General features: G+C 35.7%; 3 protein-coding genes across 3 annotated transcripts; 2 read left to right on the top strand and 1 right to left on the bottom strand.

Moving 5' to 3' along the window:
* The first annotated feature begins 420 nt into the window (after positions 1-420).
* On the top strand, positions 421-2,879 carry LOC114408906 (chorismate mutase 2-like). The gene is made up of 5 exons (XM_028372113.1): positions 421-886; positions 1,444-1,530; positions 1,609-1,752; positions 1,949-2,041; positions 2,502-2,879. Exons 1-5 carry the CDS (start codon positions 620-622, stop codon positions 2,730-2,732), a joined length of 822 nt encoding a protein of 273 aa, XP_028227914.1. The 5' UTR covers positions 421-619; the 3' UTR covers positions 2,733-2,879.
* A 2,967-nt stretch (positions 2,880-5,846) lies between these two features.
* On the top strand, positions 5,847-11,435 carry LOC114408905 (DNA-directed RNA polymerases IV and V subunit 2-like). The gene is made up of 7 exons (XM_028372112.1): positions 5,847-6,597; positions 6,687-6,899; positions 7,155-8,038; positions 8,206-8,506; positions 9,044-9,991; positions 10,203-10,474; positions 10,771-11,435. The coding sequence occupies exons 1-7, from the start codon at positions 6,109-6,111 to the stop codon at positions 11,270-11,272; spliced, it is 3,609 nt and encodes a 1,202-aa protein (XP_028227913.1). The 5' UTR covers positions 5,847-6,108; the 3' UTR covers positions 11,273-11,435.
* A 1,988-nt stretch (positions 11,436-13,423) lies between these two features.
* Positions 13,424-17,486, bottom strand: LOC114408904 (phospholipase D Z-like). The gene is made up of 7 exons (XM_028372111.1): positions 17,204-17,486; positions 16,719-16,923; positions 16,304-16,505; positions 15,942-16,135; positions 15,341-15,494; positions 14,384-14,548; positions 13,424-14,149 (listed from the first exon to the last, which is right to left on the bottom strand). The coding sequence occupies exons 1-7, from the start codon at positions 17,379-17,381 to the stop codon at positions 13,688-13,690; spliced, it is 1,560 nt and encodes a 519-aa protein (XP_028227912.1). The 5' UTR covers positions 17,382-17,486; the 3' UTR covers positions 13,424-13,687.
* Between the last annotated feature and the right edge of the window lie 256 nt (positions 17,487-17,742).

Here is a 17,742-nt window from a genome sequence, read left to right as displayed (position 1 = left end):
TATTTTATACATTTCCTAGAATCAACATCTCCAAAAATCATATTTTTTGGATATAAAAAAATTTATCTCTTATCAAACGCCACTTCACAATTTTCTTTTATTTTACCTTTTGGAAAACAATTGAGTTTAATTTAAGTTTTAGAAAAATGTTAATTAGTGTGATTTTTATTTTATTAAGATGCATAAAAGTACATTTTCCTGTAATTTTTTAATGCCCTCCTATATGATTACCAAACAATTATTTTCTCTTTTAATTTCTTAGTCAGCATGACCCAAAGTTTTAATCCCATTCCAATAGTCACAACCAAATCTATTCTTATCCGTGCCTAATAGATAAAGGCATAAAGCAATTTTGGCTTTTTCATTCCATGTTGATGCATACCATTAATACTACAATATCTTTCCTTTTATGAGTGCCAAACTAATAAAGACATAATGTTATTACTTGCAGTTGCAGAACAAATAGTGTCAAACATTTGGGTAGCGTTGACCGATGAATTGACCTTTGCGGTTTCATGCATATAATAAGAAGACATTGTTTTCTTTGGTCTTAATTTTCTATCAATCGTTACTGTATTGTCCTGTTAACTGTTGTGTTGAGTAGTCCTGAAACAATAACATGATGCTTCGATTCCTAGTGCTGTTTCTTACGTTGGCAAGTTGTAGGGAGAGTTACAAAATGGCGAAAGCAGAGTATAACTATACGGTAGATTCAGCGAGAGCGTCTTTGGTTAGACAAGAAGACACCATCATATTTGGTTTGATCGAGAGAGCAAGGTTCCCCTTAAATTCTCCAACCTACAATCAAAGTTACACTTCCATTCCCCAATTTCGTGGCACATTGCTCGATTTTCTCGTTCGCCACACCGAGGCCATTCAAGCTAAGGTACCTTTTACTTTGCCTTCTCAATTTTCCTCATGTATTGTGTTTGCCTTGCCACTTTAATTTACCAAGTGACTGTGAAATCATGTCAATTGGTATTCTTCTTTACTCAGCTTTTAAGTATCATCATCATTATTATTACTACTATAGGCTTGAAATTGGACTAGAATTATCGAAATTTTAAATTGTAGTTGTGGTTTTATGGTAGTATATTCTAGACAAATGAGGCGGTGTGGTCACGATGTGAGAACGGAGATCTCAAAAACCTTGGTGAGACTGATATGGTCACATTGTGGTAGTGATGTGATCAGAGATCTCAAAAACCCTAGTGAAGCTGATATAGCCTCAAATGTGGTCATGATGTAATTATGGAGATCACATTAAGGTTAACTAGGCTGACGTGATCACATTCAGACCAGTTAACCTTAAACTTACAGCTGCAATTGTGGTTGTGGATGGGTTTTAAAACCTTGTAAAATAATTATTTATATAGCTTATTGTTTTTTATATTAAGGCTTACCAATTTTTTTGTTTTGAATTGATGATATGGTTTGTGGCAGGCAGGAAGGTACATTAACCCTGAAGAAAATCCTTTCTTCCCAGAAAATTTACCACCTTCGGTTGTGCCACGTTACCCCTTCTCACAGGTAATTCGGCAAAAACTGTTACATGATTTGCCCATCTACCTAGTTGGTTGGAAGAGTATCTCTTAACGTTGTTTTTAGTTTTTGCATCCTGCAGCCGCTCTGATCAACATAAACAATGCCATATGGAAACTGTACTTTGATGAGCTGCTTCCAATGTTTGTTGCTTCTGGTGATGATGGTAACTATGCGCAAACTGCTGCTACTGATCTTTCATTGTTGCAGGTAAGATTTCCTGTGGAAGTTCTTTTATGAGTATGTTAACGAGTGAAGTTATGCAGAACCATATTTTTTAACCAACTTTCATTTTGGTGAATGTGTTTTGGTCCAACTCAATAAAAGAAATTACTACATCAATGGCCTAAACTAGAGTTGGCCGTGACTTGTGACAGTGTAACTTTATTCCATAAAATATCTGCAGGCCATCTCTAGAAGGATTCATTACGGAAAGTTTGTTGGTGAGGCTAAATTCAGAGAATCTCCTCAAGGCTATGAGCCTTTAATTCGTGCTAAGGTATATATGCAATGTTTTATCTTAACAATAGTAGTGGCTAGCTAGTGAATGGAGAGAGCTTGCTAGTTAGGTATATTTCTTCAACTTTTGGGAACAAGGAGCCAGGCTTGTGGATACTGACCTTAATTTCCTGTGAAAAATTAGACAATTGGTCATTACCAAGGTTTTAAATTGTGATCCTTATTTACAGATCCATCCCAATTTTTAATATAGCAGAAAATTGTGCACAAACGTGGCTCATGCAACCGTAATTGAGGTATCAGAAACCTCTAAAAACTTTAATGTTGTCGTAATTGCATGCAGACCTTTTCAAAAAAAAAAAAAAAAACCTTGGTCATTACATTATTTCTACGCTATGATCATTTTCAACTTTCAAGCACTATAACTTTTGTTGGTTTTTGACTTTATGCTGTTGTACATGTAAAAGTTGAAACTGTAAATTAATGTTTGGTTTTTGCAGGACAAAGGAGCATTGATGAAATTGTTAACATATGAGAGCGTTGAAGAGATGGTGGTGAAGAGGGTTAAAAAGAAGGCCATGGTGTTTGGGCAGGAAGTGAGCCTTGATCGTGATGTCAAGGGAATAACATACAAGGTTGATCCATCAGTAGTTTCTCTCTTGTACCAGAAATGGTTAATACCCCTCACAAAAAATGTTGAAGTCGAGTACTTACTAAACCGCTTAGACTGAAGCCATTTCAATGCAATCAATCTTAAGAAATGAATATGGTGTCATTGTTTAATTTAAAAGATCAGTTTCTTATGTGGTTGTTTATTGCTGGTTTCTTATGGATGTGAGTTCAGATAATAATATTATATAACTTTTTAGAAAGCTTTACATATGGTTGGATAAAACGGTTCCCATAATATTATGCAAAAAAGTATTGAGAATTTGACTCTTGCAAACCATTTCTTTTTTGATAGCTGTCCATGATTACGAAACATGGTGAATCATGAATTTACAAATTTGAATGCGCTATTATAAATTAGTCTTTCAAAGTTGATTATTTCACATTTTTCACGATAGTTTTTAATCATCTTTGAATCTTGGTTTCTACATCGGTTGTTTTAGAAATCGCTGTAAAATTTTTATTTTTTGTTTTAACATATTAAAAAAAGAATAAATTCTAAGACGATTTTCTAGAAATCAATGTACATTAAATTTTTATTTTTTTAATGTTTATGGAGAGAGAGAGCCCACAAAGGTAGGGAGAGAAGAGAAACACAATCAAGCCTTTTGAGTTTTGAGTGGAAGTAATATGACTTTCTGAAAAAAAATCATTTTAGTGAATACCAATATAAAAATGTCACACAAATGATCACTTTTGTAACATAAAGAACCAACAATTGTACTAACGAGAAAATAAACTTTTTTCTACTGAATTCAACTATCATTAAAACATAGATGATACACAATTAATATAAAAGACAATACAAAAGTAGAGTTTTACAATTTGAGACTAAGCAAATATTCTTTTGTCATGAGAAACTACAAAATATTTAATGTTAAATACTAGATAGGTAAATGATGAAACATAGGATCATCCACTTCAAAAGAGCTCAAAGTGGGGATCAACAAAACCTCAAAGTAGCTTCAAGCTCCTTTTCATCAGCACAATTGTATCCCAATGAATAAGCTCGTGTTGTTAAAATGAAAAAGATGAGTAAAAAAAAATAAGATGCATGTGCAAGTTGATTCCCCCAAAAGAAAGGAAACAAAAGCCAAAGAGATAAGTTTATCAAAACGGCCCGATCCCATAAATGGCTTTGCCTCATTAGTCACACCACCTTGTTGTTGCTCCTAAAATTTCAAAAGAATAAGAAACCATTAGGAAGATAAGTTATATAAAAGGAGTCATTAACTTAATTTTGATAAATAAGTTTAACTTTAAGATTATAAGTTTATAATAGATACTGGCCCTTTAATAAAATTGTACATACATGTATATGTATTACAGTAAACAATATAAAAAAATTATGTTAAAGGATTTTCATTCTTAATAGTATCAAGCTCTATTTTCGAAGCCGACAATAATTTATCAAAACAGTGCCTCGATATTGTACAGACCAAAAGCTCGTTTGTGGGATCCATAACTACTTCTCTACATGTATTGTCACAAACTAGAAAATAAATGCAAATTATAGGCTCTGGCCCAGATCAAATCATTTAAAATTTAATGTTGAAAAAATGTTAAAAAATTAAAGTACAAAGGATCATTGTCATAGATAGTGTTCTCACCATGAACTTATCCAATCTTCTCACAAATAAATACATCTCCAATATGGTAGTAAGAGCATGTTTCCCCAAAACAAGCATTAACAGAAACATAGAATTGACATTTTCCTGACTATATTGCTGGTGGAAGACATGAATTCTTCTGTATCTCACTCACACCCAACTGATGTAACATTGTTGAATTTCCTTCATGAATATTTAACTTTAAGAAAGATCAAAAGCAATGCACTTTAAATTTGAGCTAGAGAAACTTTTTGAACCATATCTTTTTCACATATATTGATAATACCAAAGGTCTTGTAGAATCATAAATGCAAACAAGCTCAGTGTTTGGATCAATAGCCTGCCAAAACAAAAATAAAACATAAAAGAGTATATAATAATTATACAAGGATATGTGGGTGTTAAAGGGATCAACAACTCAATAATAAACTGATGTTGTCACGTGGATTACAATTAAATTAATATCTTACTTGAATTTCTAGATTTTGAACAACACATTATATTGAGAGTGTGAAAATAAAGTTCATTGAAAAGCCTAATTGTTCCTTTGAGCTACTTTGGCTTCCTATTTATTTTCATTTTTTAGGAGGATTTCCTCTCTTGTCCCATATGTACATTTTGTCAGACTTACACCACTCACACACATTTAAGTTAGGGATTTGAGATTCTATTCTTATTTTGACTCACAATTCCCAACTTAACTCCAACTCCATAGTCTTGTTAGGGTCCCAAATGACCCTGACAAGACCTATTCAATGGGGTGGCTCCAACTTGATGACTTATTTAACTTATGTTGTGAACTTAAGCAATTCATCTATCATAAAGATGGTTAACAGCGGGGTAAGATTTACTTCCATAATGCCATTGATGGTGGAACCAATTGCTGAGGCATATTGGCCCAAATACTCCACTATAATTGTCTCATCTTTCCTATATTTTATGGTTAGTCACTCTCTACACACCCTTTCACATCCATGTATTTAGAAAAGTATCTCTCTTGCTAATGAAATTCTATGTACATATTAGTTATAGAACAAAGATTAGATGCAATTATGTAAGTACTTTAGGTATATTGATCTTTAATTAGAATTGGAGTTTTACTTCCATAATTTACATAATAAAATTTTACATTAAAGAGCACCATAAGTCACTGAAGTAAAATTCCATGTTGATAAGTGAGCAATATCAGAAGTATTTAAGGATATGCATAGTTGCATATAAGTTTTGTCCTTAGTTATACATTGTAGCTTCACCATACCTCTTAATCGTCTTTTGCCTCTTAACTTTATTGGCCACTTCGGAATTGAAATATGACACATGTATGTGGCTGCTAATTTAGCTGACCTACTTTGTGTATAACATGTTATTAGGATATCCATTTAAGTTTGTTAATTGGAGTCTGAGTCATAACCACTCTTATTTGCGGATGTATGAGACTAATGACTTATAGAGTTTTGTGGACCAATTGGAGAGTCCCAGCAGCCAGAGAAAAGTTAAAGTTTTTCATGTTTAAAATGGGTACGAGTCCAATTGTCCTGGCCCGAGGACACATGCGTCTTTCCGTTTTCCTTTCAGCGAACGAGAAACGGAGAAAGTATTGACTTCACTTGGGACAAGTGAGAAGTCAAGAGTTGGTGCTTTACCACATATACCCCTCCCTATCACCCCAGATTGCCACAAGCGTTTCATAACTTTCATTTCCAGGAAATCGAAACTGCTCGCGTTGTTCACAGTCACTCACACTCACTCACATTGGTGCAGAGAGAGAGAGAGACCTAAACTAAAACCCTAAATTCCATAGCTGCAGCAAAGGCATTGATCGTTCGGCATGGGTCACGTAGGTTCCAGCAAGGACGGCACCAAGGTGGGGCTGTCCGCTGCTGCGATGGACATCGACGACGACGACGACGACGACCTCGGCGACGTCGACCTAGACCCTACGAGCTCCGAAATCCTTGAAGAACTCGGCGAAGACATGGTGAAATACTGGTGCAAGAAAGCGTCGATGCTGTTCTTCGACGAGTACGGTCTGATCAGCCACCAGATCAACTCCTTTAACCACTTCGTCGCCATCGGCCTCCAAAACACCTTCGACTCCTTCGGAGACCTAGTCGTAACTCCCGGTTTTGACCCCTCCAAGAAGGGAGAAAACGAACACTTCCGTTACGCCTCCGTTAAGTTCGGCAAGGTGAAGCTCGACAAGCCCATGTTCTGGGGCGGTGAAGGGAATGCGCAGGAGTTCAAGATGCTTCCGAGACACGCGAGAATCCAGAGGATGACCTACGCTTCCAAAGTCAAAATCCAAGTTAAAGTTCAGGTTGGGCAAAATGGAGTGATGCCGTGTAATGTAGGTTTGTTGCTTTGTTGGAGCAATTTAATTTGTGATGTTGTGTGTGGATTTTGTAGGTGTATGTTCCGAAGAAGGTTCGGAGTGATAAGTTCAAGACTGGGAAAGAGGAGTTCCTTGATAGAGAGATTATGAAGGAAGACGAGAGGGAAATCATCATTGGGAGATTGCCAGTCATGGTCAAGTCTGATTTGTGCTGGATGAAAGACGCGGAAAAGGATGATGATGAATTTGACCATGGAGGTTATTTTATCGTTAAGGGTGCAGAGAAGGTTCGTCTCTTCAGCTTGTTGTATTTCAATTTGTAGTATTCTTGGGTTTTGATTTTTGTAGGTCTTCAGAAAATAGTATATATACTGATACTGTTAAGTCTGTAAAGGTTTTTCAGTGTTAATCCGTCAGAAATAACCATGTATGATAAATTTGTTGAGTTTTACAATAACTACTTTTAAGGTTATATTTAACATAGTTTCTGATTTATTGTGTGCTAATGATATGAATTTGTTTTGTGCGAAAAATTGTTGCAGACTTTTATTGCACAGGAGCAACTGTATTTAAAGAGGCTATGGGTTATGAACAGTCCAGGGTGGATGATTGCCTACAAGTCACAGATGAAGAGAAACAGGATGGTTATTAAACTGGTAGGCAATTCCAGGAGTGAAGAAGTGGAGAATGGGGACATGTGTCTTACTGTATATTTTTTGTCTGTTGAGGTTCCTGTGTGGGTACTGTTTTTTGCTCTCGGTGTCTCATCTGACAAAGAGATTGTAGATCTCATTGGTTGTGGCAATGATGATGTCAGAATTCAGAATATCCTCTTTGCATCTGTTCGTGATGCTGATGAGAAATGTGGAGCATTTCGAAGAGTTAGGAATGCTGTTCAATATTTAGAAAAATGTGTAAAAAGTGTTCAATTTCCACCTTCGGAATCTATGCAGGAGTGCCTTGAAATGTATGTCTTTCCTGGAATTAGTGGTTTAAATAGAAAGGCGCGCTTCCTTGCATATATGGTGAAAGGTCTCTTGCTGGCTTATACTGGCCGCAGAAAATGCGACAACAGGGATGATTTTCGAAATAAGAGGCTTGAATTGGCCAGTGAGCTTCTTGACCGTGAGTTGAAAGTGCATGTTGCACATGCTCGGAAGCGAATGGCAAAGGCTTTGCAGAGAGACCTTTATGGAGATAGGGACGTACGCCCAATTGAACATTATCTTGACGCGTCCATAATTACAAATGGCTTGCAAAGGGCATTTTCAACAGGAGCGTGGTCACATCCGTATAAGAGGATGGAAAGGATCTCAGGTGTGGTTGCAAATGTTGGGCGCACTAATCCCTTGCAAACCATGGCTGAGTTAAGAAGAGCAAGGCAGCAGGTCCAGTACACAGGAAAAGTTGGGGATGCTAGATATCCGTGAGTCACTATAAGCTTTGTCTATTTTAGTTCTTTTCTTTATTATTGTTGTTTTCTTTCTGCAGTTGTGCAGTGCAAAGTGTGTTAGACAACTAAAATATTCTTTGCAGCTATTTTTTCCTTTACTTTTTGCTTTCATTTATTATAACAGAAGTTTGTGGTTGCAGGCATCCTTCTCACTGGGGCAAGGTTTGTTTCCTCTCTACCCCAGATGGTGAAAATTGTGGACTAGTAAAAAATTTGTCTGTCACAGGATTAGTAAGTACTGATGTAACTGACGTAACTGAATCTATACTGCCAAAATTGGTGGATTGTGGAATGCAAGAACTTGTTGATGATACTTCCACTCATCTTGGCAGCATGGACAAAGTCCTCCTAAATGGTGATTGGGTTGGAGTGTGTCCCGATTCCAGTTCGTTTGTGGCAGAGCTACGAAGTAGAAGACGCAGAAATGAGCTGCCTCATCAGGTTTACTTTTAATATCCCATTTTAAGTGGTTTTGTAGGCTCTACTAGTCATTTTTTTAATATTTTAAAACATTCTTTTAGTTTGACCCATGTAGTGGATCTCACCTTGTGAGAAATGGCTTTTGTTATTGTTGTATGTTTTTAATTTGAGCATTAAACTGTAAAATCTAGTTAGTAGCATTTGGAAACTTAAGTCAATATTAGCTAATAATTTTATTGCTTAGTTTATGTCTTTGTGAGGGCTGTGATTGCCAATGACTGACATTGTATATGGTTTACCTGCTCCGCATGATTGGATTAACTGTTTGGACTTCCTTTTTTTCATTTTTTTTTCTGTGAATGATGCTATTGTTTCCTGGCACCCTGCCTCTGAATCAATTTGTCGTTTTTGTGTCCCTTTGCAGGGCAGATGATATATGAATTATGAACAAATTTTATAGTTACTGTTTAAGTTTGGAAACTTAAGACTAATTCAGCTAATAAATTTATAGCTTAATTTATGTCTGTGAGGACTGGTGATAGCTAATTTCCATTGCAGGTGGAAATCAAGAGAGACCAATCTCAGCATGAAGTGCGCATATACTCTGATGCAGGAAGGATTCTACGTCCTCTTTTGGTTGTTGGTAATCTACTGAAGATTAAAGGATTTAAATCAGACCGTTACTCTTTCCAGTCTCTATTGGACAAAGGTGTTATTGAGCTGATTGGACCTGAAGAAGAGGAAGACTGTTGTACTGCCTGGGGTGTTGAGTATTTATTTGGAAAAGAAGGAAAACGATCTGTAAAGTACACTCACTGTGAACTTGATATGTCATTCTTATTGGGTTTAAGCTGTTCACTTGTACCATTTGCTAATCATGACCATGCAAGGAGGGTGCTCTACCAGTCTCAGAAGCACTCCTCACAGGCAATTGGCTTTTCTACAACAAACCCGAACATTAGAGTTGATACTTTGTCTCACCAGTTACACTATCCCCAAAAGCCCCTTTTTCGAACAATGACTTCAGATTGTCTTGGAAAACCAGACCATTCACTGGGTCAAAGTAAAATACCTCCAAAGGCAGAATTCTATAATGGGCAGAATGCAATTGTGGCTGTCAATGTACATCTGGGATACAATCAAGAGGATTCCCTGGTGATGAACCGTGCTTCACTGCAGCGTGGTATGTTCAGGTCTGAGCACATAAGGAGTTACAAATCTGAAATTGACAATAAGGAATCTTCAGATAAGAAGCGAAAACCTGAAGACATTGTAAATTTTGCAAAGCTACAAAGTAAAATTGGCCGAGTTGATAGCCTTGATGATGATGGCTTTCCATATGTTGGCGCTAATCTCCAAAGCGGTGATATTATTATTGGGAAGTGTGCTGAATCCGGTGCAGACAATAGTGTAAAGTTAAAGCACACTGAAAGGGGTTATGTGCAAAAGGTTGTGCTGTCTTCAAATGACGAGGGGAAAAATTTTGCTGTGGTTTCATTAAGACAGGTAACTGGTGAATCCCAAAACTACTTTAATGAAGATGCTTGTGCATGAACTTTTAGGAATTACTGCAACGTACATAACTTACTGTATGCATGTAGATGGGCATTAAAACGTACTAATTTGTGCATCATCCGAACATGGATGTTTTGTTACACAACTGAAAGCTACCGTAAATTTGATCACCGGATAAATCTGTTATTTAATAATGTTGCAGGTTCGTAGTCCAGTTCTTGGAGACAAGTTCTCCAGTATGCATGGTCAAAAGGGAGTTTTGGGATTTCTGGAGTCTCAGGAAAATTTTCCTTTCACAAGACAAGGCATTGTTCCTGATATTGTCATAAATCCGCATGCATTTCCCTCACGACAAACTCCTGGGCAACTCCTAGAGGCTGCTTTAGGAAAGGGGATTGCTTGTGGTGGTATACTGAAACAAGCTACGCCTTTCTCCACTCCTTCTGTTGATGCCATTACTGAACAGCTTCACAGGTACAGTTTGATCACACCATTCAGTTTACTTAAAATGCAGTTTGGATTACCGTGTTTTGTATTATGTGAACCATTCTTTAGAAGAGGAACTTGCATTTCAGCTTCTGCCCTTGCTTGCTGTATGACTGATGTTTTTTATTTGCCTATGTCTTCAAAGTTGTAGATGGTTTCTTGTCTTTTCTCTAGTCTCGCTTTAAAATTAAGAATTATTTTGCCTAATTTCACTTTTAAGTTGTCATGTAACTTGTTCTTGTTTTACTGAGCCCTCACCCACGTTCCTTTTGAGAATATGACAGAGCTGGGTTTTCAAGATGGGGAAATGAGAGGGTATACAATGGAAGGACTGGTGAGATGGTTCGATCACTCATTTTTATGGGACCAACATTTTACCAACGTCTGCACCATATGTCTGAAGACAAAGTGAAATTCCGGAACACTGGTCCAGTTCACCCGTTGACCCGACAGCCTGTAGCTGACAGAAAACGATTTGGAGGTATCAAGTTCGGTGAGATGGAGCGTGATTGCCTAATAGCTCATGGTGCATCAGCCAACCTGTATGAACGCCTGTTTACACTCAGTGACTCCTCTCAGATTCACATCTGCAGCAAATGCAAAAATGTTGCAAATGTGATCTTGCGGCCAGTGTCTGGTGGACGGAAAATACGAGGACCTTATTGCCGTCACTGTGAATCTGCGGATGACATTGTGGTGGCCCATGTCCCGTATGGGGCTAAGTTATTATGCCAGGAGCTCTTTAGCATGGGCATAAATCTTAAATTTGAAACCCAACTTTGTTAGACAACACTATTAGTGTCTCTTTTGTACATTTCCTTTAACTTAATGAATTCAGTGTAGATATCACTCTCGTTCGTGGATGTTTCTTTGAATGCCAGCGAGTTAGGAGTACTGCATGATATCCTGAGCTTAACTTGAATGTCATTGCATCTCTTTTATCTTGTTATTGATGCATGTTTCTCTGTTATTTGCGGGCAATATAGTGTATCCTTGTGAAAAATTGAAGACGACATTTAAAAATGATTATTAAAATCAAAACACCCCGTGGTATAGTTCTTAAAAAGTTTGCGTCTTAATGATTAATTTCACCATAAATAGCAAGTTACGCCTTTTAACTTGGGAGTTACATTAGAGGTTTGTTAACTCATTGACAAGTGTACTCAATTTGTCAAGTAGTAAAGTATTGTTCCCGTGTGTTTAAAGTGAAGTAGAAGATAAGATAAATATTTAAAGTAAAAGATGATAAAGATAAAAAAGTAGAAGATAAAATAGATAAAAAAATTTAATGTAAAAAATAAAAGATGAATTTAAAATATAAATATGTTGGGATTTAGTATGTTAAAACTATTTTGATGCAATGTTAATGTTATCTCAGTTTCCATTTTATAGTTCTTATCAAATAATAATTTTGCAATGCATTATTCTTTAAACATTGTATCTCATTGTCGTGAGAAACTTTATACTTTAAGGACTAATGTGGATAGAAGAAGTGAATGGATGGATAAAGAAATAGAAGAGAATAATGAACATTGAAAGAGGATTTTCCCAGATAGAGAACTCTGAATTTTGGTAATGTCTTTTCTTTCTGATAAAAATTACAATAATATTAATTTCTTTATTATTTCATTAAAAACAATGTTAAAGTGAAGAAATTTTAATTATTTTTAATTAAAATTGACTATCAATTAAATTTAAATTTCGGAGTTATCAAGGTTTTTGCATGTGAAAATGTGCCTTCACCTTTTACTCTTCATCACATTATGTTAATTGGCAAATGTGTCACCAGATATTAGAGAAAATAAACGGTTTTTAAAATCATGTTTCTTTCCGTGAAGAAAAACACAATCACACTCGTGTGGTGATTGGTCTTATTTATTAAGTTTATTTTTTTCTCTCGAAGAGGACAAACATAATATAAAAATAACCTTTTAAAAAGTTATTTTTAAGAACTTTTGACTTTTGCCTTTATTTTTATTTATTTTAAATATCAATAATTAAATTTACACTATTCAATAAATTGTCTTAAAAGTAATTTTAAGGTAAAAAAAATTCACATAATTACAAAACATTTTTAATTAAAAATTTAATTTTTTATCATAAACTTTGACTTTAAAATAACTTTTAATTTAAGAAAAACAGTTAAACACTAGCTAAAACTTACACTTTTCTCGTAGACGTGCATCGTTGGCCACAAACGCAAACAGCTATGCAATATCAAGATTATTCACCCTTCTAACATACTGTTTTGTTATAAAGTTAAATTTTTATTCTTAGATGGATGGCATATTTTATACTCTTTCTTCACATATGACTTTGCTATTATTTAAGACTTGATTTTATATTTTTTTATTAAAAAATACCAATTATTAATTGCTTTTAATTTTCTCTTTATCTTATTAGTTAAAAAAGACCATATTTCTCAAATCTATTAATTTTTTTTTCGTTTTAAGTATCAGTTAGTTATATTTTAATTTTTTTTCGTTTTTAAAAATATTTTAAATTTACTTATTCTTAGAAATTGTTGATTTTGTTTTTAAAAAAAGTGAAATCAGTATGTTTTACTTTATTTTTAGTCCAATAAAAAGGTGAATATACTGCTTTCACATGAGAATAAGAAAATAAAATTACTTTTTTTAACCCAATTATTAGTTTTTTTATTTATTTTTACTTCCACTCTTTTTTATTATTATTTAAATTTTAAAAAATGTTTTCAAGAATGCTAAACTTTAACCAAACATATTTTAAAATTTGCCCGTTCCTAATCATACTATTGTGATATACATTGAAACAAAGCTACTAGTGTTCATGTCATGGTCATTGCTTCCTTGTTATTTTGGTTTCCTTTCATCTTTGTAGTTTGTGGGACTAATCCATCAAATTCTCTTCAAACAATTAGCAATGAACAGAAAACCAACATTATGATTGTATGACAATGACACTGTGGAAACCTCAACAGAAGAACCTATCTTTCCCATGGCTTCCTTTGTCTACTTCCAATTCACTTTTGCTGCTATTACATGTTGCATGGTAGATAAAATAAAACCTTGCTGGTGATTCAACCGCACATTACTTTTTTTTTTAACTCAAAACAACTATACGGCAATTTTGCAAAATAACATAAAATTTTCCTTTTCATTGCAACAACACATAACACATTGGCTTTATTCATCTTTTTGATATCATAAAATAAAACAATAATTAGATTGAACTTCTTGTATGACCTTTCTCAAACTCTTCAAATGGAACAGCATAGGGTGAGTTCCAATCAGCATTAAAAATTTCCCTGAGTTGAGAGATGATGGCAGTGTTGTATGTCCCAAAGCTGACACCTGCTGTTGTGAAGAAGTAGTCCCATACAAGATTGCTAGTCCCAATGTGTGCCCTCACATCACTAACTGCATATTTTCCATGATTGACTCGTGTAAAATCAGGGTATATGTTTCCTGTTCTAGCTCCACCCTTGATGGCAGGCCCTGTCATGTTGAAACCTGGAACCACATAATATTTTATCTCAACTTTCCCAGAGCATGTGTTGTATTTTGAGGAAGAGCAGAGATTGTTGGTGTAGAGGAGAGACTTCAGGTACTCATCTGTGTTGTTGATAGAGTGTGCCCAATATGCCACCAATATCTGCACTGTTACATTCTTGGAAAACACCACCTGTTTGGTGGAACTTTGTTAGAAAATGTAAGAATTTGGAAAGTCTAACAACTTGAGATGTGTAAGGTGGCAGTGGCAACTAGTGAGAACATGTAAGAATTCCCTGAATAATGATTCGACTGCTATAATATTTAGGATGCCTTGCCAAAAAGATGAAAAATCCAGGGAGGAGGAAAAAACAAAGAGAGTAAACAAGTGAAGAAAACACAGAAAGCCAGAGCACTTTTAAGTTACCTGTGATATTGCAGAGGATAGGGATGACCAGTAAATTGTTTGGTCCATAAATTCTGACTGACCTAGCCAGTCCATGGTACTGATTCTAACTGTTTCCTTCTTTCCAACAGACTTAATTGTATCAATCCATGCTTGCTCATCAGCCTGATATTTGCCAAATAATAGCTGCAACCACCAAAATACTAAGATGATCCAATGAAGATTGGCAATTTAACAGGTCCAATATCAGAGGGCAATCTTACAACAGGAATTTTATTTTTTTGAAAAAAAAATATAAGCAAAAATATTTAGCTAATGCAATAGGGGCATGAATGAATTTCCAAGTCAGTATTTACAATTTAAAGTGTCACATGCATGCAGACAACAAACCAGCAGTATAAACCACTCGCCTCTATATCAGGTGGATGGCCAACCATCAATTTTTTGGGTATAAGCACTAATAACTACTTCAAAAATTAACATGGCAAGGTGATTTGTTTTGAACTTCTCTAGAAAAAGCAACTCACGTCTCTAGAAATCTGCAGATTTAGATCTTAACCAAAGCAACTTTAGGTTTGAATAATATTTATCTGGCTAATCCACTGGACACCCTATGACCAGTCTATTTCACATGCATTACATACGATCTATGAGGAAGCTGTCTCTGCAATTTTGAATTAGAAACATAAGTAAGGGCCTAGAGGTTTCTATACTAATCTGAGATGATGCTAGCTAGGCTATTATCTGCAGATTTAAACCCAAATGTGGCCCTTGCTAGCTAAAGTATTCCCTATAACACCAATCCCGAATCCCATGGGATATCTAAGGACTAAGATTGATTTTTCACTCATTGTAAACAAGCATTCGATATTAGCACAATTAGAAAATTATTTAAATTGAAAGTTTGTGCTGGCATAAAACTGTAAGTCAACCCAATGCTGATGTCTGGATTCAAGGATGCGTTAAAGTAAACGTTACCTCTGGGGGTGCAAAGGATAGATAGCTGCCTTGGAGGTGCTTTGTTGAATAGTTACTCCCAGGAGTTTGAAATGGAACCTTAAACATATAAGGTTCAGACAGAATAGGATATCCTGCAATATGAGGAGTCTCCAGATATTGAGGGAGAGGTGACCTGAGTAAATAATTAGATACAGTAATGAATTAAAAGGTGAAAGAATTTTCTTTCCTCATGCTTAGTTTACTTTCATCTGTTCTCAGTTGCTGGCGATGTAAACTTAAAAAGTTCGATGTGCTTCTGAAGTTTGCTACATCATTCACTAAGTTGATCCTGCCTCTCATGTAATTGTCTTGTGTTATGATCATGCTTAAAACTACATTTTATTTTATTATTTTAAGTTAAAATCCTAACCAACCGCTAGCCTCCACCACATAAAAACCTACAGTTAACATTATTCTAGCATTTACTCACACTCATCATGAAGCATTATGTCTTCTCAGAACAGCGAAATTCCAGTGAAGAACTTTGTTAGGAATTTCAAGTTAGAAAATCACACGGGTAACAATTTAGTGAAGCGAAACTTGTAAGTAAACATATTTTTATCATCAGGCCCATACTTACATGCACCTCTCTCCATGATTAATGAAATGCGACCAGCAAGGAACCTTTCTCTCAACTTGCCAGTCTTGATCAAACACTGTTTTTGTGTAAGCTGAAGAATTAAGCGATGCTAGTGTCCATAAATTGTCAAAGTAAACCTCAACCTTTTTAGCTATTTCATGACAATCAGCAAAATAAATTCCCAGTTCCTTGACCTACAGCAAGCAAGTAATAAGCAATGAAACAAGTATCATGGATTTGACAGATAACAGATGTCTATAATGAAGAAAAGAGAAATTATATTAACACAAAAATATATTTGAAAAAGATAACGGGCCTATTGACATAACACAAATTCAACATAGCACATGTAATAAAATTACCTGTGTAAGAGATTTCCAGTCATTGTTTGCAGATCCAATATACAAATTCCTACTATCAGATATCCAAACTTTGGCATGGACAATGCCCGAGCCCCACCAATCCTCAAGTAACAATCTCACATTCTCAACATTAGGCCTTCCAAAAGCAAGTTTGGATGGTTCTGAGGCAAAAGTTGGATACACTCCAGAGTGGGACAATAACCTACCTCAATATCCATTTGAAACATACAACATAAGATTGAGATTACCTTGTCTATATAGAGTTTAATTAATAAGCACAATCATGCATCCATCATCAACAAATCTCATTTCAAAGTTAAATCGATTTATGATATGTGGTCAAACTGGTAGTATTCACTATTCAATTCAAGTCTAATAACCACTAATCATGCACGTGGTAAGCCATGAAGCGCACCTGATGCTAACATTACGGTCAGCAGCAGCATCCAATGCTTCATAAAGGGCAACACCTTGATCGGCACCAAATTCATGCATCTGATGCTGAGTATAACCATAGTCCCCTGAGCGAGGATCATCAGGAGAAGGTAGCAGCTGCCAGTACTGAGCAATAATGTGAAGCCTCGTGGTGGAGTTTGCAGCCAGCCACCGAAGCACATCCCCTACAACCCAGTTATGAGTCACAAAGTGGTAATAATAGCATGTCCATATCAAATTATTAGACAGTCCCAGATCACCATGTATTCATAGTCCCCACCAATTTCTACTTGACAGATTTAATAGAACTCGAGTAAGTGTCGTCATATGGAGATTAATTGAGATCAAAATAGTCTGAGACAAGGACCATATAATAAATTCTTTGTCAGAGGGTGTTTGGTAGCACATATATTTCTACTACAACTAGTACTAATAATAATTACTGCTACTATTACATTTACATACCAGTAGAGAGGGTGCCGGGAACATGGGATAAGTGGGGCATATTGGTGGGAATGGATTGCACTAACCATGCTTTACAGTGGGAAGAGGATGATGTTGATGCACACACTCTGCACAACAACACCAATATATTAAAACACACATAGACACAGTGGATACCAATCCTCGTAGTGTGTCTCATGGTTTTCTATAGTGGCTGAGATAACATGCGGCAAACAAAAAGGAAAAGTTGTAGTATTAGAATTTGGTTTGTTAAATTAACTTGTTTAGTGCAATACAGCTACTACCCCGGTTGACTTCCGATAGAGTCAGCTTGAAACTAAGAATAGCTGGATCTTCTTGGAATATACGACAAGTTAAATGCTAATTAATCATTGCCGGATTCATATTACATTTGCCAGCTGATAAGGATCCGTTATACTCGGATCCAATGCAGGCCTAGGCCACACACCCTCGCAAAGCTAAATTAATAACGATATTACTCTTTTTCATTAAGTTTTCTTCCAAATTGCTTTTCATTGTTGGGTGTTGTTACCAGCCAC

The sequence above is a fragment of the Glycine soja genome, chromosome 4 (genome assembly GCF_004193775.1).
Source record: "Glycine soja cultivar W05 chromosome 4, ASM419377v2, whole genome shotgun sequence".
Taxonomy (NCBI): Eukaryota; Viridiplantae; Streptophyta; class Magnoliopsida; order Fabales; family Fabaceae; genus Glycine; species Glycine soja.
The sequence above is the reverse complement of the archived record's forward strand: the minus strand, read 5'-3'. Positions and strand labels throughout refer to the sequence as shown.

Coding starts and splice junctions, on each gene's coding strand:
- LOC114408906 (XM_028372113.1), top strand. CDS start 620: ATGATGCTTCGATTCCTAGTGCTGTTTCTTACGTTGGCAAGTTGTAGG. Junction 887..1,443: donor CCGAGGCCATTCAAGCTAAG/GTACCTTTTACT, acceptor GGTTTGTGGCAG/GCAGGAAGGTACATTAACCC. Junction 2,042..2,501: donor AGCCTTTAATTCGTGCTAAG/GTATATATGCAA, acceptor TGGTTTTTGCAG/GACAAAGGAGCATTGATGAA.
- LOC114408905 (XM_028372112.1), top strand. CDS start 6,109: ATGGGTCACGTAGGTTCCAGCAAGGACGGCACCAAGGTGGGGCTGTCC. Junction 6,598..6,686: donor AAATCCAAGTTAAAGTTCAG/GTTGGGCAAAAT, acceptor TGGATTTTGTAG/GTGTATGTTCCGAAGAAGGT. Junction 8,507..9,043: donor GAAATGAGCTGCCTCATCAG/GTTTACTTTTAA, acceptor TTTCCATTGCAG/GTGGAAATCAAGAGAGACCA.
- LOC114408904 (XM_028372111.1), bottom strand. CDS start 17,381: ATGAGACACACTACGAGGATTGGTATCCACTGTGTCTATGTGTGTTTT. Junction 16,924..17,203: donor TCCCGGCACCCTCTCTACTG/GTATGTAAATGT, acceptor ACTGGGTTGTAG/GGGATGTGCTTCGGTGGCTG. Junction 16,506..16,718: donor GACCGTAATGTTAGCATCAG/GTGCGCTTCATG, acceptor ATATTGAGGTAG/GTTATTGTCCCACTCTGGAG.